At 40.5% G+C, this 24,525-nt stretch overlaps 1 protein-coding gene across 1 annotated transcript in view; it reads left to right on the top strand.

Moving 5' to 3' along the window:
* Window positions 1-1,128: 1,128 nt before the first annotated feature.
* The window catches only part of LOC121290964 (glutamate receptor ionotropic, kainate 1-like), a 384,058-nt gene continuing 360,661 nt past the window's right edge, over window positions 1,129-24,525 (top strand). Inside the window, exon 1 of the mRNA XM_041212040.1 lies at window positions 1,129-1,469. Coding sequence (XP_041067974.1) covers window positions 1,355-1,469 — 115 coding nt within the window. The 5' untranslated portion in view covers window positions 1,129-1,354. The remainder of the gene's footprint in view (window positions 1,470-24,525) is intronic.

The following is a 24,525-nucleotide window of genomic DNA, read 5'->3' as shown; positions in this document are numbered from 1 at the left end:
ATATTACTTTTTTCATGTTATAACACTGAATATACAGCTATTAAGTAAAAAGAATTGTTTTCTTTTAAAATAATTGTTCACTAATCAGGTTAGAAAAAAATATTTGATATAAAGTGAATAAATATTACATCCCCGTGGGAGCAAAAATTAAATTTTGCTCAACGTGTACATTTCACGCAACAAAGTCCAGCATATTCAGCAACCGGAAAGAAAAATATTATTCTACTAGTTTGAAAAATAAAATCCCTGCAATTTGTATTGAAGCTCCAACTCCCCAAATAGTGGAATCTGGTAGCCAGTAATTTCTACTTCAGTCAAAATAATTCCAACCCGGTGAGGACAGTGAGCCGCACTACACTATATAGTTTTCACCAATCTGCAAGACTTCACAACATGAATGCCTGCATTTAGATTTGGGTAACTATTTCAAAACACATTCCAGAAGTTGTGTCATTGGTGATACATGAACTCTGCTGTGTTAAAAATCATCTTAACCCATAAACAATGGCTTTCTGCGCCGTAGATGAGGTACTCCATGTTGCAAAAACATTAAATTCAAACATTTTTCAAAAAGGAATTGAGTGTAAACTGGTGGTTGACATGAGGGAAGATTTAGGGTTAAGGCATCTGACTGTAGGTTCTCAAATCTTTCTGAACTGGAATGGTCAGAAATCATGAAAAGGAGTTGGGGCCATTCACCGCACAGCCCACGCAAAGAAAACCTATTGAGTTCAGTAATATCTGGGGGCCAGAAAAGTACCGGTCAGATTAGGAGCAACTATTCATTATTACATTACAGAAACAAGTGTTTCCAGACAGGGACAGGAAGACTCTTTCTCCCTATATATATATATATGAAGTTGGGAGTGTAATTGCAGCTCGATTATACTGTAGTTTCTCAGTAGAAAGGTTTGATTGGAGTTCAGAAACCAGCAGCGTCACCAGTGGGAATGAGGATTAAATGCGAGGTTGGGATTTCTCTCTCTCTGGCTGATCCCTTCGTTTTGCTGGGTTTTGCCGGCTGCTGAACAGTGAGCTCGGACGCTGAAGCGAGACACGTCCTCTCTGATGGTCTTTCACACCAACCGCCGATTCATGTCACTACACGGCAAGCTCTAACCCAACTGGGGTACAGCACTGGCCAGCTCCAGGAGGACGAGCAGCGGTGAGAGAGAGAGAGGGAGATAGTGTGTTTCGCCGACTCCGAGCCCTGTGTGAGCTTGGTGCATTGAGGAGGGGACAGGCGGAGAAGATTACTCTGTGGGGTTAACATGGAATGGGGGCAGAGTCGCCGAGTGCTGGATCCTAACAAATACTGCCATTTGATTTAGAGTGAAAGAGAAAAGCCACGAGAATGACCATGCGCTGCAATCCGAACGTGTTATTTCGGGATACAAAAGCGGCACTTTGCTTACTACTGTATATATTTGTAATCCCCTCGCAGAGTTCTCAACAAGTTCTCAGGATCGGTAAGTTTCTCCCAACTTGGTTTCATTGAAAATTTCCCGCTTTATTGTGATGAATGTGCCGCCGTTAATGCTTTTTTTCCTGCAATTTTTTTTTAGCGATCTTTGTGTTAGACGAAAATGAGACTAAAGTGCGAGTTGCGTATGTTTGCGAGTCTCAGAAATGCCTGTGGCAGATAATGCGGTAAAGTGTTAACACAGCAAGCGCCTATGTCTGTCTTGGAAAGTTGGGGACACTGTCAGCAGCATTGACTTGATTTTTGCCTTGCTCCACCCTGGGACTTGGCTCTCACTGCTTCATCTCGGGAGAATGCAGGTGACATTAAGAACCGTGCCTAGCTTGGTGGATTTTAATGTTTGGATTCATTATTACAGGGATTGATTCAGCCTCCCAAACGCATTCAATCTTAAAGACAAGCATTGACCATATTGTGGAGTAAGTTCCTGTTTTACAAAGGAGTATGTTTTGCCATCAGAATGCCGCCCCTTCATGGTTAACGTTGGAGTTGAGCTGGAGGCAGAATTCAGCAATTGGATAATTGACAGCTGTCTTTTAAGAGCTGGTACATTCCAAAGCTTAAGAGAGAGGAAATGTGTTCCAATCCAAGTTAGTATGGGCATACATTTCAATTAGACGGCTGGAGCTGCAGTATTCACCCTTAGATGGAATGGCTTGGGGGGCAAGATGGTATCCACTCAGTGACTTGACCTGTTACAGATATTGATAACTATCGGAAAAGGCAATCAAAAAGCTGTCTCAATTACACCTCAATGATTCTTAAATCCTCAAAACATTATACCGCCTGGATTTCCTGATAGTAAATCCGTTGAATATCAGTCATCTCCCTCGTCAATCGAAACGATCCCACAATCTAAGCTGCTCCATATGGTTCAGTTTCAAATTGATATTTGCTAACTCCGAGCTCTCCTGTCACAGATGTTGATCGGACACGTTCTTTGATTTTAGCTGATAATATGTTTAAATCTTTCTGCAAGCGGGTTAAGCTGTGATCTGTAATCTCCTTTTCTCAGAAGTGCTTGAGCTGACTGTTGCCTCCCAAGATTGTACTGAAACGCGAATCCAACCAAACCTTGGGGCAGTTGGATTGCTTCCACTCAATTATCGGATTTGGCTTCCTTTCGCCAATTAAATCGGACACATTCAATTGAGATGGGTTTTTTTTTTCTGCTCTCTTCCTTGTTTTACCTCCTCTGATGAGCTAGTTTATTCAGCACTTACCCAGTAGTACCATTCAGCAGAATGGACAGCTCCTTTGCTGTCCTTCACTAGAATGAAAACTATGGAGAGGGTAGGCTGGTGTGGCCTGATTAATAGCAGTACTGGCAACTCCATAAAGCAGTCAATCAGTGCTGCAACCCTGTTAGCATCTGTAGTGTCCAAATCTCACCATGATATGAAATTGTGAAACGTCTGTATGTTTTCTTTTTTTACATCATAGAAACTAAATTGTTCTTTGGAATAAATTAAAAGGATGCAGTTTTTCCATTTATGAAATGCATTAATATTAAAGATAGTGCCTAAAGATTTTTTCAATTAAAACAGGTCAGCAACAGTTCCCATTATTATTACTTTTTTCAAATTAAAATTTCAAGTTTTGTTGCCACCTTTTCAATTTAAAAGGAAACCCCAAAGAACAACAATTGACAATTAAAAAGAACTAATTCTCATGCACGGGAATACAAATTTGTCCAAACAAATTATATTAGATCTAGAGAATCATTCCTGAGTTATTTTGCTCCCAACATTTTCACATGGACATTCAAATATATGGACAGGTCCATTACTTTAGCTATTTGCAAATGAAAAGATGGTAACGATTAATAGTGTTGAATAAATCTCTCTGAATTTGTGTTGTTCTTGTGATAAACAGCATAACACCATTGCTAGCCCACATGGTAGACTGGATGTACAAAGACTCTGTTTCTTTTCTGAAGAGCTCCTGATCTCAGCTAAGCTGTGGGGCAGAGGTACCAAATACGTGCAGTGGAGGGCCCCACGCACAAGGGTGGTAGAGAAAAAAAATGCTGTTGTAGTGAACTTCCCACCAGAGGGAGCTCCTGATCTCAGCTGGGGTAAATGGGGGAAGTACCAAGTGGCAATGATGGAGGGTGCTATTTTAGGAGGGTGGTGGGGTGGGGAGTGGGGAGGAGGCGGTTGGGTGAGTGGGGGGGGGGTGGTGCGACGGTGTGAAGATTGAAGGAATGCTGCAGTTATTTTCCTAACCGATGAATCAAAAATACATGACCAGAGACCTAAAAACAGACCAGCTTCTCATTCTTTTTAATTGCAACACAGAACATGACGGAGGATCATGGATGGAAGAGAGCTGAAAATCAAGAGGAGTGAAACATAACAAGATCTGCTTAGGGGGCATGCCGCGATTGGTGGCGCTGGTTGGAGATAATGGTGTGCAATTGGAATGGAAGGGTACAAGTGGACAGCTTACAGTAAATTTCTACCTGAATCATACTGTGATGGGGAGTGTCTAGAGGAGATTGAAATCCTGAGTTTCAGCAAATTAATTACATGCTGGAAGCAGACATTGGAAGGGGAAAATAATGGAGAAATTTTTTAAAAAACTACCAAAAAGCAGTGGGAGATGAATAAACATTTCAAGTCCATATGGGAAATCAATGAACAGCTGCTAATCAAACATCAGCAATGTTGTTCTCCATTATGGCATTCAAATTTCAAAATACCTCTGAAATAGAAATGACCACAAGATAGTAGTCATCTTGCTGTTGAAAATGATGAAAAACCTTAACCTCATCTTTTCACCTTTAGCAGTAAAATCCATCCTGAAGTACTGAAGATGTCCAGATATACCTATTGTTGTATTTTACCCCTCAATTCATTTCTTGTCTGCTCTTATTCTTACAGGCAAAGCAGATGGTTGATAGTCATAAATGAAAATTCTGGGCAATAGTTCAGAATTCATAGTGCATTTAATTACATTTCCACCTTCCTTTTTTGTGTTACAACTAAACATTGAAAGCAGTTTCAGAAATGTACAATTACATGATCTCAGCATTAAAATTTTATCTTGCAAGAATGAATAAATAATATTTCAATGATTTTGTAAAGTAAAAATGAACATTTTTTTCCATGTACTTTGCTTTTTGTGGTGCTGTTATTCAGCCCAATAACGTCCTATTGCCTCTATGCTTTCTCGAGCCAGTTCTCTACCCTCTCAGTTGTCCCCTCAATTGATGATTCTTTGATTTTTTTTTTGGTCAGCCATCACCTCTGTTTCTACCAGATTTTACATTAATTGCTACTAGTAAGGAATGTTAATTGCAATCTATTCTTGACTATAAGAACAAAAGCTGAGATTAAAATGGAAAAATATGTGTAGACCAAAATAAGCCTTGTACAGAAACTAGACAGATTAAAAAATAAGAAGAAAGGCAAACAAAGAAAACACATAGCAGTGGGTTTGAAAAGATAAATGATTTCTATGATTTTTTTGCCATCTTTTCTCCTCACATTTTAACTCGTGATTTGAAAAAAGAGGGAATTTCTATACCTTTAAAACAGCCGATCTTATTTAAACATTAATATATTAGATTGAGTCAAATAAAGTTTCAATTTATTTTCTAGATAAGATTACTGGTGTATTGATGATTGTGCTGCACTGCCATGATGACATTGCAAGCTGACCCAAGAACTTGTGGTGTATTTTGTGCTTTCATTGTTTTAAGTGAATGTTTTGTCATTAATAGCTCCCTTAGGATTCCAAACACAATTTGGGTTGGATAGTTCAGCACAGTCAGCACCCACTTAAAATCAACAGGATCGATTTATTTCCTTTCATTTCAAAGGAGAGCAGCAGATTACAGGAAATAGGTCAAGCAGCTGTTTCAGCAGTCTTGGAATTATTAAAGTGCAGTATTATTTCATCTGTACACTGAAAATTTAAGTCAAGTATTAAGTTGCAATTCTGTAACACTGTTATGCTTTTGCCATAAGAACTCAAGCAGAAAAAGGTGATTAAATCTCAGATCAACCCTAACTTCTTAGCTATCATAGTTTCACTGGGGCCCTCAATCTTTTCTCTCTTTTAAGATAATTTGTTGCAATGTCTCTTGAACCCATTTTTGCTGACAACCCTCACTTGATTTTCCCAGTAACTTACTCCAACTTCATTCTGTTCAATTAGAAAAGTTTTGCGTGACTTGTCTTACATAATTTTCATAATTTTAAAATTAGTATCTGACCTTTGAGTCATTTGAATTAGTCAATAATTTGCCTACATTAACTTTGTCGATTCCTGTCATCTCAAAAACTTCAATTAGCTCCGTCTTCCAGCAGTGCTGCATTGTGTCAAATCTTCCTGCTTATTTCTTTCGTTTAAATTTTGGAAAGGACATTCCTTACAATAAGAATGTGATAATTTTACTCTAGGGTCTTTGTAATGACTAGTCTTCCCATAAACACGTTGGCTTGAAATAACTTGGGTAAAATGAATATAAAAATTCTGCCTCACCAGGGAGCAATGAGAGGCAAGCTCTTTCTGGGAATGTGCAGACTAAACTAAAGGATTTCCTTTGCAGAACTAGTTCATCCCATGTCCATGAGCATTGCAGAAGGGAAAAATTAGTATATTTTAAAAATTACTGTCACAAGAACCTGTATCCATGCCCTGTGTTGTAATCAAATCAGTAATTTGATTACATGAACATTTGTGTTTTAAAAAAAATATTATATATGACTGCAATCAAATCCGTTGCACTGATGAATATTTGCCTAAAAGCATGTTCTTGCTTTTATTCAGTTCATTCTCAGGTTGTTTTGTTGCATTTATTGTCCATCGCTTTATGAAGGGGGTTAAGCACCACCTTCTTGAACTACTGCAGTTCATGTGCTGAAGGCACCCCCACAGTGTTATTAGGTAAGGAATTCCAGATCTTTGACCCAGTGATGTTGATAGAACAGCAATATATTACCAAGTCAGGGTAATGTGTGACTTGGAGGATAACTTAGTTGATCGTAGTCGAATGCTTCTTTTGTGTTGCCCTTCTTGCTGGCAGTGGCCAAGGGTTTGGGCAATGTGGCAATGAATAATTTACTGCATCATTGGATTTTCAGATTTTGTATTGATTACAATTGACTTGATTTTCATTCGTGGAACTTGAATATAAATAATGGACTTTGCCTAGGAGCAGTAAGACTAAATAACTCAAGTTAACTTCCAGTAAAACATTGTGATTACATGTTTTGAATGTTATCATATATATTTCAATCTAATATAATAAAGTGAGGCTACTGGCAGAAGCTAACAAAATAAGTGCTGTCTGTCATTGCTAAGAAGGTTACATTTAGGCACTCTGTAGCACTAATTATATGGATCTTTTTATATCTGTTATACCTATTGACAGTGGTCGTGATGGAAATAGACCACCAATAACTCCTACTCTGGATATACCATCAGTTAGATACCATGTAAAACTTCCTGTACATTTCTCCAAAAGTGCGGTTGAACCACTGTAATATTCAAAACCCAAGGTGAAAAGCTTAGCTTCATAGGAATTGGAGTAGGCCATTCAATTCCAGAGTTATCATAGAGAGGGTCACCAAAATTGAAAAGATGCTGAGAGAAGATGACTAAATGGGGAGGTAATGATTTAGTGACAGCAAGATTGAATCTTTATTTTAGCATTTTGAGGATTAAAAGAGTGTGCAGAGCTCAGCAAGAACATGAGAAAAAGGTTCACAATGACACTAACCTTAGTAATTTAAAATAGAGAGAGACAAAAAAAAGGCTACAGTGGAGCAAAGACATTGGATGCTAGGGTGAAATTAGAATTGTGCACTGAATAACAATGGTGTTTGTATTTTATCCAGGCTTGTAAGAGAAGAGTTGAGAGTTTCCCTTGATATAAGAGCAACATTTAAGTCTTGGATTGGGTATGAAGAGTTCAGTTCTTGGATTAAAATTAAATTTTGACATGAAAGAGGCATCTGAACTTTTTGAAGACCGCTCTAGCACTGACAGAGACGTGACTTCCATTTGAAATCTGTGGAGATAGTAAAACCAAAATTGCCAATAGATCAATAAAGTAGAGCCTTCAAAGGCAAAAGGTGGTAACTATTGACTGAACCTGTGACAGCCAATGAAGAAATTGCTTATACCAAGTATTAATTAGCACAACAGTTATGTTACTGGACCACCAACACAGATAATGCAAATTCGAATCCTATCATTTCAATTTGCTAAATAAGTAAATCTGAGCCCCAAAACCTAGTATCAGTAAAAATGCAATCATGATACTATTGAATTGTTGTAAAAATCTAACTGATTCTTTAATGCCCTTTACCAAGAAAAACTGTGGGTCTTGCCCATTCTTGGTTATGACTCCAGTTCCACAATAATATGGTTCACTCTTTAATGCCCTCTGATGTAGCCTAGCAAACCACTCAAGTGTAGGGATGGGCAATAAATTCTAACCTTACCAACAATGCCACAATGTAAGAATGAATTAAAACATTTTTTTAAACAAAACAAGTTGAAAGAAATGGATGGAGGAGATAAAATGTGAATTCAGATATTGTGTTGATTTTAAAATAAAGAGAACAGAAAATGCACTTGCTTAGGAGGGTGCAGCTGCAACCATACTCAGAAAAACTCACAATCCTGGACAAAGCTGATCACTGGATTGCCACTTTACCTAGCCCCCTCTATTACCGGCGCACTGTGGCTGCAGAGTGTCCCATCTACAAGATGCACTGCTGCAACTTTCCAGAGCCTCCCAAACTTGTGTCCCTCCATCTCAAAGCATAAAAAGCAGGTCCATGAGAATGCAGGTACCTCCAAATTCTCCTCCATATTGCACACTACTCTGACTTGGGCATATATTGTTGTTATTTCAACATCACTGTGTCAAAATTCTGGAACTTACTATCAAGCTGTTTTGTGGAAACATCTTCATTACACAGGCTGCAGCAGTTCAGGAAGCAAGTCTCACCTTTATCTTGTCAAGGGCAACAAGTGATAGGCAATTAATGTTGGCCTTGCTGTTGACACCAATTTCCTTAGGAATTAAATAAAAATCTTATTTAGAACTAAGTTGTTCTTACTAATTTTCCTTTTGTACATTAACATTCTTGCAATATAGTTTAGTAGTATTGTTATTTAGGAGATCCTATGAATTCATGGGTGTGGTAACTGGATGTATAGTCAGTCCCTCCTGCCAATCACAGCTCATGCGACTTACTGTGGGGGCTCCAACCTGTGAGCTCATAGCACAGGCAATCAGCAGAGTAGGGCTTTTCCGGTGAGAGATTTGGTTGAGCATGCAGAAATTGAAAATGTCACTGTAATAGAGTTTAATTGTTTCTTGGTGAAACCTGTCTGCTCGATAGAGTCATCACATTTGGCGATGAGGGCAAAATCAACTTTGACTGTGCACCTCATTCTGTTACAGTGAGTAAATCGAATTTTTAAAAAAGCTACTCACCAGAAATGCTGCTGTTTGGAAAAATTGACCCATATGATGCTAATATTGAAGACTGGAGCCAGTTTATTGAGTGCTTTGGATTTCACTTAGTAACAAGTGAAATAACCATCAAAAAAAAAGCGGAAAGCGATCCTTTTAAGTGCATGTGGTAGTAAAACATATAACTTGATTCGTAACTCAACTGTCCCAAGCATGCCCAATTCCAAGACATATAGTGAGTTAATGGACCTAGTAAAGACACACTTCCAGCTGAAGCAATCCATGATAATGCAGCGCTTTAAATTCAATTCAAGCGTTTGGGGCCCGGGAGAGTCCATCGCAACCTATGTAGCGAACCTCAAGTACTTGACAGAATACTGCAACTTCGGAGACATTTTAAATGATGTGCTGTGGGAATGATCATGCATGTGGAATCAAGGACGATGCCATACAGCGTCGATTGCTTGCCGAGCTCGATATCGATTTTAAACGCGTACTAGAAATCTCCCTCACCATGGAAAGTGCTGCGAGAGACTCACAGGCTTTGCAACACATGGGTAATAGCGCCATACTTCATGTTGGACAGGAACCTGCAACTGAGCATGGCGCAAAAGCCAGACCTTCAGAAATAGAGCATGATTCAATGTCCACTGTAAGGAACATTAAGAAGCCTAACAGAAACGCTTCATCATTGGTTTCAAGACATAATTGCTATAGATGCGGAGGTGACCATGAGCTGATAGATACCTGTAACTTCAAAGAGGCAGAATGCCATTACTGTCATAAGAAGGGTCATGTGGTTAGGCAATGCCAGACAAAGTTGAAGAAGCCTGCAAAATAGCAAACAAGCATGATAGAAATAATGGGTACAGCAAAGGCTGAAGCTGCTGATCCTGACATTTACTCCTTATATAATATGACTGCTGTGAAGACTGAGCCTACTGCGGTGACAGTACGAGTGAACGAGAAGCCACTGACAATGGAAGTGGATACTGGTGACTCAACTACAGTGGTAGGAGAGCATACTTTCAGGTACGTTAATGAAGGATGACAGCCAATAAACTTGGAGTGGGCAACTACTAAATTAAGAACTTACACGGGAGAATCTATTCAAGTAAAGGGCTTTGCCACTGTCCCAGTCTCTTACAAGCGACAGACAGCCCAACTGTCTTTAATAATAGTGAAAGAAGAGGGACCCAGTCTTTTAGACAAAAACAAAATACCACAGATGCTGGAAATCTGAAACAAAAACAAAAATAGCTGTAAAAACTCAGCAGGTCTGAAAGCATCTGCGGAGAGGAGTACAGTTAACGTTTCGAGTCTGTATGACTCTTCATCAGAATGAAGATGAAGAGTTTGATGAAGAGTCATACGGACTCAAAACATTAACTGTATTCCTCTCCACAGATGCTGTCAGACCTGCTGAGTTTTTCCAGCTATTTTTGTTTTTGATCCAGTCTTTTAGGTCAGGATTGGCTACAAAAGATCAGACTGGTCTGAGATATTTAATCTAAAATCAGATAGAATCCCAGAACTTCTCAATATACATGTTGATCCTCAGGTGACACACATTTCTTTAAGGCTAGGCCTGTGCCTTATACACTGAAAGAAAAGGTAGATGCAGAGCTGTGCAGGTTAGAAAAGCTGGGCATCATCCAACCTGTCCAATCCTCAGAGTGGGCTGCATCCATAGTTCCAGTGGTTAAGCCTGACCACACCATACGCATCTGTGGAAACTATAAATTGACAGCAAATAAGGCAACAAAACTAGTTAAGTACCCCATTCCAAGGATAGATGACTTATATGCCAAGCTGGCTGGAGGCCTTATACGAAATTGGATATGAGCCATGCCTACCAGCAATTAGAACTGAATGGCATGTTGAGAGAATACATGACTATTAATGCACACAAGGGTCTCTATCAGTACAATACCCTTTGGAGTCTCATCAGCATGCTTTATTTTCCAGAGGACAATGGAGAGTATTTTACAAGGACTCCCGTGAGTGGTAGTATATTTGGTGGATGTTCTTATTACTGGGTCAACCTAGATTGAACACTTGGCTAACCTGGAGCAGATTCTAAGAAGGTTCATGGAAGCCAACATACAGTTAAAGAAGGAAAAATGCATGTTTGAAGTACCAGAAGTCACCTGTCTAGGGCACAGAGTGAATGCAAGGGGTTTGCAACCGGTAGAAAATAAAGTTCAGGAAATAAAAGATGCACCATCACCATCCAATGTTACAGAACTCAAAGTCCTTCCTGGGCATGATCAAATACTATAGTCACTTTTTTTTAAATCTGTCAACTTTTTTGACACCATTACAATCACTGTTAGAAAAGAACCACCATTGGTCATGGGGTTTACAGCAGGAAGAAGCCTTTGCGAAAGCAAAGAAATTGCTGCATTTGCCTTGTTTATTGGTACACTATGACCCATTGAAAGAGCTGGTGTTAACATGCGATGCCTCTCTTTATGGTGTAGGTGCTGTATTATCACATAAAATGGAAAATGGATTAGAAAGACCCATTGGTTATGTCTTGAGAGCTATTTTCCAAGCCGAGAAGGGCTATCCTCAGTTAGAAAAAGGAAGATTATCAGTAGTATTCGGTGTAAAAAAGTTTCATCAGTATTTGCATGGGTGACATTTCACTATCATGTCAGGCCATAAACCTTTAATGGGATTCAGTGAGGACAAGACCATTCCGCCAATAGCATCAGCAAGAATACAATGCTGGGCTCTGACATTATCTGTGTATGAGTGTACTTTTATGTACTACCCTGGCCTACACATTGCAAATGCCGATGCACTGTGTTGTCTCTCGTTACCAGATAGTATTGTAAAAACTCCCATTCCACAAGAATTAGTGCTAATGTTGAATTTCTTAGATTCTTTGTCTGTGCTTGCAAAACAAATTAGAAATTGGACGAACAGAGATCCAATACTGTCAAAAGTCAGAGATTTTGTTTTGCAAGAATGGCCAAACTTGCCTGTATCTGATGAATTGAGACCATTTCATGTCAGAAACTCTGAATTAAGCTGTCAAGTTGGAATTGTGTTGTGGGGTTTAAGAGTTGTCGTACCATCACAAGTTCGAGAGCAACTCTTGACAGAGCTCCACAGTGCACATCCAGGCATATCAAAGATGAAAATGCTTGCGCAAAGCTATGTATGGTGGCCAGACATTGACCAGTGACATTGAAAGCATCCATTGTCTGCAACAACAGAAAATGCCTGTTTCACCTCCCTTGCATCTGTGGGAGTGGCCTGGTTGACCCTGGGTTCAATTACATATCAAATATGTAGGACCATCCTCAGGTACCATGTTCTTGTTAATTGTAGATGCACATTCAAAATGGATGGATGCGTACAAAGTCAAATCGCCAATGTTGAACGCAACTATTGAGAAACCACATCACTGTTTTAGCATTCATGGCATAGCTGAAATTGTCATTTCTGATAATGGTGCAGCCTTTACCAGCACCGTGTTTCAGAAATTTATGGGGCTGAATGGAATCCGACATAATAAAGCAGTCCCTTGGCATCCCTCATCGAATGGCCTAGCTGAGAGGGCAGTACAAACTTCTAAGCCTGGTATGAAAAAATTATCAGATGGCATCTCTGCAATCTTGACTTTCCCGGTTTCTCTTCAGTTATGATACAACACCACATTCGACTACGGGTTCAACACTGTCAGAGTTATTAATGAAATGCCGTCTGCATACACGTTTGCACTTGCTTTTTTCAAATTTAGAGGGGAAGGCAGCGCGGAACCAGAGTAATCAGAAATTTATCCATGGCATACATAGTAAAGCTCGCACATTCATTGTAGATGACACGGTATACATGTGAAATTTCAGCAGTGGACCCTGCTGGGCTCTGGGAGCCATTGTTTCAGAGACTGGTTCATTATCCTTCCAAGTGCATTTGGGAGATAGAACCATTGGTAAGTACATAGATCACATCCAGAGAGGTATTCCAACAATTAACTGATCAACCTGTGATTAACGTTGAACCGTTAACTTCTGCATTGTATGATTGACCTAGAACAGACATTCCAAATGTTTCAGAAGAGTTGCCAAATCCTCAACTGCCTAGCTCTGATGATCCTGTTGAGGAACCTCCAGTGATAGAGCTACGCCACTCTATTCGTATAAAAAGAGCACCTCAGATACTTGATTTATAATTGCCTGAAATTATATATATATTTGTTGGATTGTTTAAATGTTTTTCTGTGAAGAATATTGTAAAAAATACTAACGGGGGAGGAAATGTGGCAACTGGATGTAAAGTCATTCCCTCCTGCCAATCATAGGACATGTGATGTACTGGGGGTGCTCCGACCAGTAAGCTCTTAGCACAGGTAACCTGTGGGGCCGGCTTTTCTGATGACAGATCTGGTCGAGCGTGCAAGAACGGAAAATATCTCTGTAACAAAGTTTAACTGTTTCTTGATGAAACCAGTTTGCTCCATAGAGCCATCACAATGGGGTAAATTATCTATACATCATTGTAGCTAGAACTAGGTTCCTTATTAGTTCCTGTTATTCCAGGGATTGCACTTCGTTGTGGATAGGGTTTTCCATCCTCTTCTCTGTTGATCTCTAATCTGATGAAGAGTGAGTTGGGTCAGACCCTGGTTGATTCATCTTCAACAGGGGATTCAGCATTCTTTTTGTCATCGTTTTCTCCAATCTAATATTTGCTTCTAAGTGGTGTATCTCTTAGTGCTTCTACCAAGTATGCTGAAAGAGGCTCTCATAGTATTATTTATTTCTTTTTCTTCTTTCAGCTTTTCCCATTTTACCTGGAGTTGCCACAATACTGGTTAATCACCCTTTTCCATTTCCTCCTGCCAGTCACCCATTCCTCCTCCAATTCTGTTGTATTTAAGTCTCTCACCACCACATCTTTCCATCTGGTCTTAGGCCTTCCTCTTTGCATTCTACCTGGCAGTCCTACCTCCATCACTTGTCTCACCACATTTCCTCTCGCTCTCCACAACGGATGACCATGCCATTTCAATCTCTTCTCTGCTACTTTCTTTGATTCTCCCACAATTTTCATTGACCCCCTGATGTGCTGGTTCCTGATCTTGCCCTTTCTTGTTACTCCACACATCAGTAATATCCAGTCATTTTTCCTCTCTTCTTGATGTGCCCAAGTTTCTGCACTATATAACAAGGCCGGTCTCACAACTGTCTTGAGAATTCTTCCTTTCAGTTTCAGTGATACTTTTCTATCAAATAACACTCGACTGCACTTCTTCCAGTTACTCCAGCCAGAGCAAATCCATTGCTTAATTTCCAGTTCCATGCTTCATCTTTTACCACCACTGACCCCAGGTACTTGAAACCGTTCACTTTCTCTCATTCTCCATAATCTTTACACCTTCACTCTGATCCTCTTCCCTAGGATCAAACTGACAGTCCATAAATTAGACCTTTGGCCTACTGATCTTCATACCCCTTTCTTCCAGTGCTTCTCTCGAGTTCTTAAGATACTCTGTTATGTTCCCATCATCCCCACCACATAGCTCAGTGTCATCCGCAAACATCATAAATCATGGCACTTCCTATCTCACTTGCTCATTTAGAACATCCCTGACAATCAGGAAGAGGAAGGGGCTGAGTGCCGAACCTTGGTGTAATCCACCTTTGATTTTGATGCTCTCACTCTACCCACACAGCCTCTTACTCTTGCCTGGCACTATTTGTACATGTCCTGTAATAGTCATATGTACTTCTCAGGGACTCCACAAATTCTAGCACAGCTCTAGTCTTCCTCCCTAGGCACCCAGCCTTCTCTAGGTTGATGAATATGATTGTTATGTTTCATTGGCTTTCCTGATATTTCTCCATCACGTCTCAAAATAAAAATGGCATCACTGGTGTTTCTTCTGGACATGAATTTGAATTTACCTTCATGGATTTCCACTATCTTTCTCAGTCTCTGATCCATGACTCTCTCCCATATCTTGAAGGTATGTGGTAGGCGCTTAAATACTCGGTGGTCTTTGCAATCTTGAATGCCTCCCTTTCCTTTGAATATTGGTACCAAAATGCTTTGCCACCATGCCCTTGGGATTTTCTCTCTTACTATAACACAATTGAACAGCTTGTTCAGGAACTGAGCTCCATATTCACCTCAGCAGGTCCATACTTCTGCTGGCATCTCATCCAGTTCTGCTGCTTTGTTGTTTTTCATTCCTGTCAGTGCTTTTCTCATTTCTTCCAAATCAAAGCTTTTTGTCATCCCTTGATTGGCAGCTACCTCTTCTGTCTTTGTTCTTGAGTTTTCTTCATTTATAAGCCAGTTAAAGTATAGCCCCACCTCTCTTTGATTTCATCTTCTTTCTCTAAAGTTACTCTACCTGCATCCTTGATATATTTTGTTAACCTATCTCTAGAAGCTGCTATTCTGAAGATATATTTTTGGTATCAACATTTTGATATATTTCTTCCATGGCCGTATTAGTTACGTACTGTTTATCCTTTTTTATTCAGCACTATTAACATTATATCCTAGACTTTACTGTTGGTATAAAAGCTTTTATAGGCCATTGTTCGCACAAAAGCAGAAAATGCAAGTATAGCATAACATATGCTTTCCAGTTAATCTTGACTCATTCCACAAAGCTGGCCATGGGGAAGGGAGTGGTCTGAATGCTAATATGGAAGATTAATTTAGGTTTGGTCATACTACTTTATTCAAGGCTCTGAATTCAATCTGAGAAAGGAAGGTCTTGAAAAACCTGCAAAGGGGCATATCTCTATAAATGTCAAGATACGCCTGGTGGGAAACTCTGCTGCTGACCCTGGGCTTTGTGGGTTGACACAAAGCTTCCCTAATATGTCAGCTTGTCCAAATGCCTCTTAGGGAGTATCTGTGGCACCTCCCATAGTAAGGATGTTGAAAAATCTGACAAAGGTGTTTTAGCTGTGGAGTGTTGCAGGGGATCTCCCTGGAAAAGAAGACACAGCTTCATCTACCTCTCACCCCTGCCAGACATAGTCATCATTGTAAGAAGACTTTTGGAGAAACCTCCACCCTGTGTCCATATGCCACATTTCACTGAGGGCCTGGGAACTCTCTGTCCCATTCTATACCTATGGCCATGAGTGAGGCAAACTTGGCTGTGTGCAATGACCTCTGATCAAAAAAAGCTGAAGGCAGACAGAAATAAAAAAAATGATCAGTGCCTCCAATATGCCAACTCAGCCTTCAGCTGACTGAGAAAAAGATTATTTCAGGACTAGGATCTCAAACCCAAGACTAAGGTCATGGTTTACAGGGCAGCAGTGATCCTCATGCTCTTTTATGCTTCGGAGTCTTGGACAACTACAGCAGGCACCTCAAGGCATGGGAGAAGTATCACACAGTGGTGCCTTCTCAGGATCTTCCAAATCTGGTGGTAAGCAAGGCAGTCCAAAGCAAAATCTTCTCACAAGCCAACATGCCTAGCATCACGGTGATGGTCACTAAAAAGAGGCTCTGCTGTGCAGGACATACTGTTTGAATGTCTGACACCTGACTCCTACTTAGAACTTGGTCATTGCAAGAGATTCCCAGGAGGACAGTGAAAACGCTTTAGGGATATCCCCATAGCATCCCTGAAGAATCCAGATATCATCACCAATTCATGGAAGTTCTTGGCTTATGACCAACTAAAACAAAGAAGGTTCATTTGGGAAGGTACCAAACACATTCAGCGACTTCGGGAACATGCAGAGGTATCGGAGAAAACGCATGAACCTCCAAACGACTCATCTACCCAACCTCTCAAGCACCACCTGCCCCATATGTGACAGAGTCTGCAGATCACATGTTGGGCTTATTAGCCATCTCAGAGCCCATCGAACCAGAGTGGAAGCAAGTCACCCTTGAACCCAAGGGAATGCCTAAGAAAGAAAAAGATAAAAAGCATAATTCTCCCTCCGTAAAGGCTAATCTGCGAATCACGTTCTGCCAGGTACCAAAGTGCAGATAGACTCCCTGAAGGTCTATCCCAAAAATGGACTAAAGGGAAGGAAGATGTGAAATGCTGTTGAAAAGTCTGGAAATTAAATTACTGAGATAAACCATTTAAAAAAAAAAGTGGACAAATATTCTAACTCCAAGGCTTAGTGAGTTTTGTGTTTATTTTTAATTCATCATACTATGAAAAGCAATCAAGATTTAATTTTTGTGTTCATTATTACAACACAAAAATTAGAATCACTATTTACAAGCAGTATGAAGATGTTATTTGATTGTAATTGCACAAAATATCGATTTCAATTGGAAGTATCTAGGGTATGTTAAACTGTAGTTATTCATTTTAAAGGCACAGACTTTGAACAGAAGATGCAAATACAATGTATAAATAGTGCATCAAAGTTAGAGAATGGATATTGACACTGCAGTGTTTGGAATCATTCAGTTATGTTGACTATAGTGCTATCTGGAAGGTGGTGAACTTTTGTCAAATGGCACAAAACGTTGTTTACGTTGTTTCCACATCTCTTCTGCTAAAAGTATTTTGGATGATCAAGTGAACGTCTGCAGAAGTTCAACTCACATGTATTTAATAGTGTCAGCAAATGGAAAAGCAGCCTGTTTAATGCATCCATCAAGCTAATTAATATAGAAATAGAGTTAATGGAGATTATGGGTGGAATTGTCTTGGCCTGTTGGTAGCCGGCATCATTGTAGGTGAGCTGACAATATGGCAGAAGCCAAAAATCGGTTTTACGCCACCTGTCAATGGCGGGCTGTGGTTCCAGACGTCCAATGTTGGGAAGTTAATTTCAATATGTTAGCATCTCATTATAAACCCTGCTCACCGGAATCATCCCTCCATGCTGGATCATCCAGGCACATCGACATGATCGAACGCCGATGTGTTTCACAACTGTACATAAGCAACATGCACCTAGTGAGCTGCACTTTGCTCGGGACTTCGAGGTTTGTTTGCCTGCTTTACTTCAGGCAGCACTCGTGGTCATCAGTGCCAGGCTTCATAGACAGCACCACATCACTTTTAGGGGGACTCACGGGCAAGTGTCTAACTACCAGACCAGCCATACGGTGGGGGTGGCATTTCAACGGCTGCAGGGCGAGGGCTTTCTTGAGGAAGGGGGAGAAATGGCCTCAGGCAAAGGCTGTACGGGGGAAGGGGGGCATCCCAAGGTGTGTGTGGGGGCATATGTTGATCTGTGCAAGTGGCCTCAAGATGGTGAGGGCTGAGGAGGCAGCCTTCAGAGGAGATCAGGCCAGATGGAGATGTGATGATATGTGTGAGAGAGTGAGCGGTGATTTCCCTTGAGCTGGCAGTGAGTAAAATGCCAGTGAATGTGTGATGGCCTTGTGAGTGTGTGAGTTTAGAGTGATGAGATGGTTGCCTTACCCTGGCAGCATAGATGAGATCATTCATCCTCTTTCTGCACTGGATGGCCAACCTCTTCTGTGCAGCATTGGCATTGACCACCACAGTCATTGCCTCCCAAGCCAGAGTGTGAGGTTGCTGGACCTCCTGCAGCCAGAGCGGTGGAGGACATCACTGCAGACCTCCAAAAGGCATTCCAGTGATGGATCACTGAACTCTTCCTGGCTTTCAGAGCCACTAGAGCAGTCCTGAGCTGCAAGCATTGAGAACTATGTGTGCAGCTGCAGTTTAGATATGGCACTCAGAGTGAGGAAACAATGAGGTAAAGGAGTGGTGGGCAATTCAGCAACTGCCTGCCAGTGAGACAGCGTGTTTCCTAATTAATGAGGTGGGAAGCAGATGATACGGTGTGAAAACCCGCCATTGCAACTGATGGGTAAAACATTGTTTGTCGCGCCCGCTACTGCACTTAGGGCAAATCTGGGATGATTTTGCCCTATGTGGCAGAGCAAGCAACAACTTATTCCTGTTATTTCTGGAACCGAGTTTGAAGCTGGTCCAAACTGATTGTGGTGGAGTTAAAGAAGCAATCTTTTGTTTTTGATAAATCAATCAACCAAAATTGTTTTCATATTCAAATAAAAACACAAAATACTGGAAGAGCTCAGGTCAAGCAGCTTCTATGGGGAGAAAAACAGGATTACTATTTCAGGTTGATTACCTATCATCCACTGTATTTTTGCTTTCATTTTAATATTAGCTTTCTTGGTTCTCCATTATTGTAGAGTGCACATTTCACTGCCTTAAACGATGACTGGGCTGATAAGTTGACAAAGTCTTCGATTGCATTGTTATCAATTCTGATTTCTAGATTGTATCCGGTCTTTTTCAATTGTCCAAGGGGTAATTGAATATCTGAGAACATCTACAAGTTCCTGTAATGAGCCAATCCAAGTTGAAAAACAGTCCACTTGTTTTAGCTTCTGGATCCATTGTAATTCTGATGTCCATTTCTGTTCTTTAGCTATGGACATCATCTCAGTGATTTTGGTGTGATACAAAATGTGAAATATCTGAACACAGTTTATCTTGCTGTCATGATGATCTGCAGGTCACCATCAGCTCCATTTATTCTATTTAATTGACAAACCAAGAAATTGTTATTTTTGCTTGAGATGGTGCATCAAGTTCCATGTCACTCATTTCTATGCTCATTATCACTTTGAGTATTGAATAGCTAAAATAATAGCTATATCTGATATTTTACTGAAATTTTACTGAACCTGACCATATGTAATGATTTGTGAAAACTGTGGAACTGTTAATGAGGCAGACACATATTTAAGACATGCTGTACTCCTTATTTTGAAAAGAATCTCACTCAGAGATTGAGTTGTTTGAGAAAATGAAAATATCTTATGTCTGAATTGGCAAATGATCTACTAAGGTTGGTGAAGCAGGTCAACAACAACAATTTGTATTTGCGTAGTGCATTTCATGTAGTAAAATGATGCTTCACAGGAATGTTTGCAAACAGAGCTCTGGTAGCTTAATGGTAATATTACTAAACTAGTAATCCAGAAGCCTGGACAATACTCTAGGGATATGAGTACAAATCCTTTCTCGGCAGCTATTCTGTCAATCAAACTGCTACAGATAATTCAAATAAGAATAAAACCAGACCGGCTACATGCCATCAATCCAGGCACTGGAAGCGACAAAGGTACATCCAGCCCAGTTGACCCTGAAAACTCCTACCCACTAATATCTGGGGATTTGTGTCCATATAGGGAGAGCTGTCCCACTAGTCAAGTAACAGACTCACTGTATCATCCCATATCATCCATAGATGCTGCTTGACCTGAGCTCTGCCAGTATTTTGTGTTTTTATTTTAATATGAAAACAAATTTGGTTGATGGGCTTATCAAAAACAAAAGATTGCTTCTTTAACTCCAGCACAATCATTTGGACCAGATTCAAACTCGGTTCCAGAGGTAACAGGATAAAGCAGGACCCAAACCCCTCCATCACCAATCCTGGGTAAAACCTGTCCCATAGTAAGGAGAGCATGGCGCTGGGAGTCCTCAGCTTTAACTTTGGAGCCCGTGAAGACTCATGGAATTAGGTCAAACATGAGCAAGGGAACCTTTTATTGATTACCAGCTACCCCCCTCCCTCAGCTGGGTAGTAACAGCAATAAATTTACTCTTGGCGGGGGGAATTCAATGTCCATTATCAAGAATGACTTGTAGCACCACCACTGACTGATTTGACCAAGTTCTGAGGACATATCTGCAAGCCTAGGCCTGCGGCAGGTGATGAGACAGTGAATGAGACCTTGACCTCACCCTCCCCTATTGAGCTTTGGAGATCCATTTATCCATGACAACATTGTAAGGAGTGACCAGCGTTCAGTCCTTGTGGAGACAAAGTCTGGTCTTCACACTGAGAACACCCTCTGTCGTTTTGTGTGGCACTACCACCATGCTAAATTCAGATCAAATCTAGTAGCTCAAAATCCATAAGCAGCCATCAGCAGCAGCAGAATTGTATTCAACCACAATCTGTAATCTCATGGGAAGCATATCACTTGCTCTACCATTACCACCAAGCTAGGGGACCAACCCTGGTTCCATGAGGGTTATAAGAGAGCATGTCAGGAGCAGCAACATCAGGCATACTTAAAAATTAGGTGCCAAGCTAGTGAAGCTACAACACAGGACCACATGCAAGCTAAATAGCAGAAGCAATGTGCAATAGAGAGAGCTAAGCGATCTCACAACCAACAAATCACAATCTTGTCACATCCAGTCGTGAATGGTGATGGATAACTAAACAACTAACAGAGAAGGAGGCTCCATGAGCATCCCCATCCTCAATGATGGGAGAGCCCAGCATATCAGTGCAAAAGACAAGGCTGAAGCAATTGGAACCACCTTCAGCCAGAAATGCCAAGTGGCTGATTCATCTTGGTCTCCTCCTGAGGTCCCTACTATAACAGATGCTAGCCTCCAGACAATTCGACTTACTTCATGTGTTATCAAGGAATGGCTGAAGGCATTAGTTACAGCAAAAGCTATGGGTCCTGACAACATCCTGACAGTAGGACTGAAGACTCCAGAACTAGCCATACTCTTAGCCAAGCTGTTCCAGTACTGCTACAACATGGGAATCTACCCAGCAATGTAGAAAATTATTGAGCTGTGTCCTCTCTACAAAAAGCAGGACAAATACAATCTGGCCAATTACTGCCCCGTTTGTCTACTCTCGATCATCAGCCAAATGATGGAAGGTGTTATCAACAGTGTTAACAAGTGACATTTACAGGGCAATAACCTGCTCACCCATGCTCAGTTTGGGTTCTATCAGGGCTATTTGGTCCTGAACTCATTACATCCTTGGTCCAAATCTGGACAATAAAGCTAAATTCAACAGGTTAGGTGAGGGTGACTGCCCTTGATATCAAGGCAGCATTTGACCGAATGTGGCATGAAGAAGCCCCAGTAAAATTAAAGTCAATGGAAATTGGGAGGGCAGGTAGCTCTCTACTGGTTGATGTCATACCTAACACAACGAAGATGATTGTGGTTGTTGGAGACTAATCATCTCAGTCCTAGGACATTTCTACAGGAGTTCCTCAGGCTAGTATCCAAGGCCGAACCATCTTCAGCTGCTTCATCAATGGCCTTCTTTCCAACGTAAGGTCAGAAGTGGGGATGTTCACTAATAATTGCACAGTGTTCGGCACCATTGCAATTTGCCTGATGCTATAGTGGTCCATACTGAATGCAGCAGGGCCATAACATATAGGCTTGGGCTGATAAGTGGCAAGGAACATTCATGCCACACAAGTGCTGGGCAAAGAGTATCTCCAACAGGAGGGAATCTGTAATAAACTTGGAGAGTGCAGGATAGGTTTCTTGTAAGAAACAGTGAACTTTATTGACAGACTTCAGAGGAGACAATATACTTGTTCCAAGACCAAGGCTAAAAAGCTCTGCCCCTAAGATTCCCTGTGTGTAGGGCTGATTGGCCTATACAGTCACATGATCACTATAACAGTAAGAAATTGTTTAACTTGCAATTATTACAGAATCTAACCCTTGACTTTCAATGGAATTACCATCGCTGAATCCGCCAACGTCAACATAAGCATTGATCAGAAACTTAATTGGACCAACAATGTAAACACTGTGGCTATATCTCCATTCCTTCAATGTCACTGGGCCAAAAACCTGGAACCCCCACCCTAACAGCATTTTGGGCATACTGACACCACATGGACTGCAGCAGTTCAAGAAGATGTCTCACCAACACCACCTCAAGCGCAATTAGGGATAGGCAATAAATGCTGGCCTAGCCAGCAACATTTGCATCCCAGGAGCAAATAGAAATAAAAGAAATCACACTGAGCCACATATGGTGAGATTTGATGGGGCTGCCAGCTCTAGGGGGTGCATTGCCATCCTGAACAATGCAAACCTGGCAACAGCTTATTCATGAGCTACCATTGGTAAAATCAATGAGGATGTCTTACCAGCAGCCATGCACGTTGCAGACACACGTTTCTGGCTGCTGTCAACACGCTTGATAAAAATTCTGCCCTTTATTTTTTTTTTCACACTGAATGTTACATGAATCCACCCATTTTAATTTACACTTGCTTCTCAGTCTTTATGCTATTACTTTCACAATCCTTCAACGTGGTTTGTTAAGGAGATAGTCAGTCTCTTGCTCTGTTCAGCCATGCTCCAGATGTCCTGTTTTTCTCACTGTGACTTTATCGGCTTATGCTTTCAGCAATGTGCCAAGCAAAAAGTTTTAAAAGCTGAAACCTGCAACAGAAAGTCTAACTAATGGCAGACATTATTAGATGCCCTGTTCCAGCAAATTATGGATCAATATGTTTAATAGAAATAATCTGTATAATGGTTGGAGAAAAGGTTGGAAAGTCATTTTCTGGACCAATCTGTAAAACCACTGAAGAAGCTAATGCAGCAAACAGCTGCATGCACATCATGCCTGTGTGTTCCCTTTACACTAGTCATCTCGTGTTACTTCACCAAGTATGCCTGCAGTCACCGTGATTAACTCTAATGGAGTGACTGAAGTGCCGTTTTCAACCTGGAATATTCTCCATGTGCTAGGGAGTGACTTGTTCACTATCACATAATCAATCCTTTGGCAGGCAAGGAAGAGCAGGAGTATTTTGCTTTTATGGATTAGCAGCTCACCACATGATGAGAGGAGGACAGCCAGTAAAACAAGTGCTCTTGGCAACTAATGCAATTTGTGGGGAATGGTTCCAAATGATAGTATTTCCATATATATGTAGGACTAATAACTGCACCGTTACAAGAGACCACTAATAAAAGTTCTAATTAAAAAAAGACAAGCATCACTACACAACTATATTTAAAACAAGTATTTCAGAAGACTTGTTGATACCCATATGATTACGGAGGCTTCAAGCCATATTGAGTTTCTTGATCTTTGTGCCATTACTCTGAGCTAATTATTTGGGAGTTGTTCTTTTTCAGTTTTGGTGAAAGACTGATTAAATACATTGAAAAACTGTTCAGACTTGGCAATATGGACACTTAAAGAAAATCATGGACATTAACTGGAATGAGAGAGTGTTTACATTGATGACCTCACACATGTAATATCTCCGCTAATATGTTTAGGTTGGCTATTCATTAGGTCACTGTGGCTAAATATCATCACTAGCTAATTAGAAACGCACTAGTAACACATAATTGAAAGGGTTAAAATATGGCCTTCAAAAGGATTAGTTTAGAATTTTTGGAATATGATGGGTGTAGTAAGTAAATTTATCGTTTATTATTTTGAACCTTTTCAAAATAATTGTTGATACTTGGAAATTATATTGATATTGGCTAGACTCTGGAATAGTCCACTCTTGTTAATTCAATGCTATTTTCTGTTTAAAAAAATAGCAATTCCTTGCAGTTCAACCACGTTGACTGAAATGGCACAGGAAGGATTTAATTCCCTATTATTTCAACAGCACTAGAACTATGGGTAGGGGTAAGGGATAATCATTTTGAGCAGCTTTTACAGCACTGTTAGTTAGCATTAAACGAGAGGAAATTTCTTATACATCCAAAAAAACATTTTCATGACCATGCCTTTTGTGGTCCTGCAACAGGATGTGCAGTCTTTACGGCAAAATTTTGATGGGTGCTTCTTTAGTGGTGAAGGGAACCATC

Source organism: Carcharodon carcharias, chromosome 18 (genome assembly GCF_017639515.1).
Source record: "Carcharodon carcharias isolate sCarCar2 chromosome 18, sCarCar2.pri, whole genome shotgun sequence".
In the NCBI taxonomy this organism is placed as follows: Eukaryota; Metazoa; Chordata; class Chondrichthyes; order Lamniformes; family Lamnidae; genus Carcharodon; species Carcharodon carcharias.
This window is presented reverse-complemented; position numbering and strand designations above follow the sequence as displayed.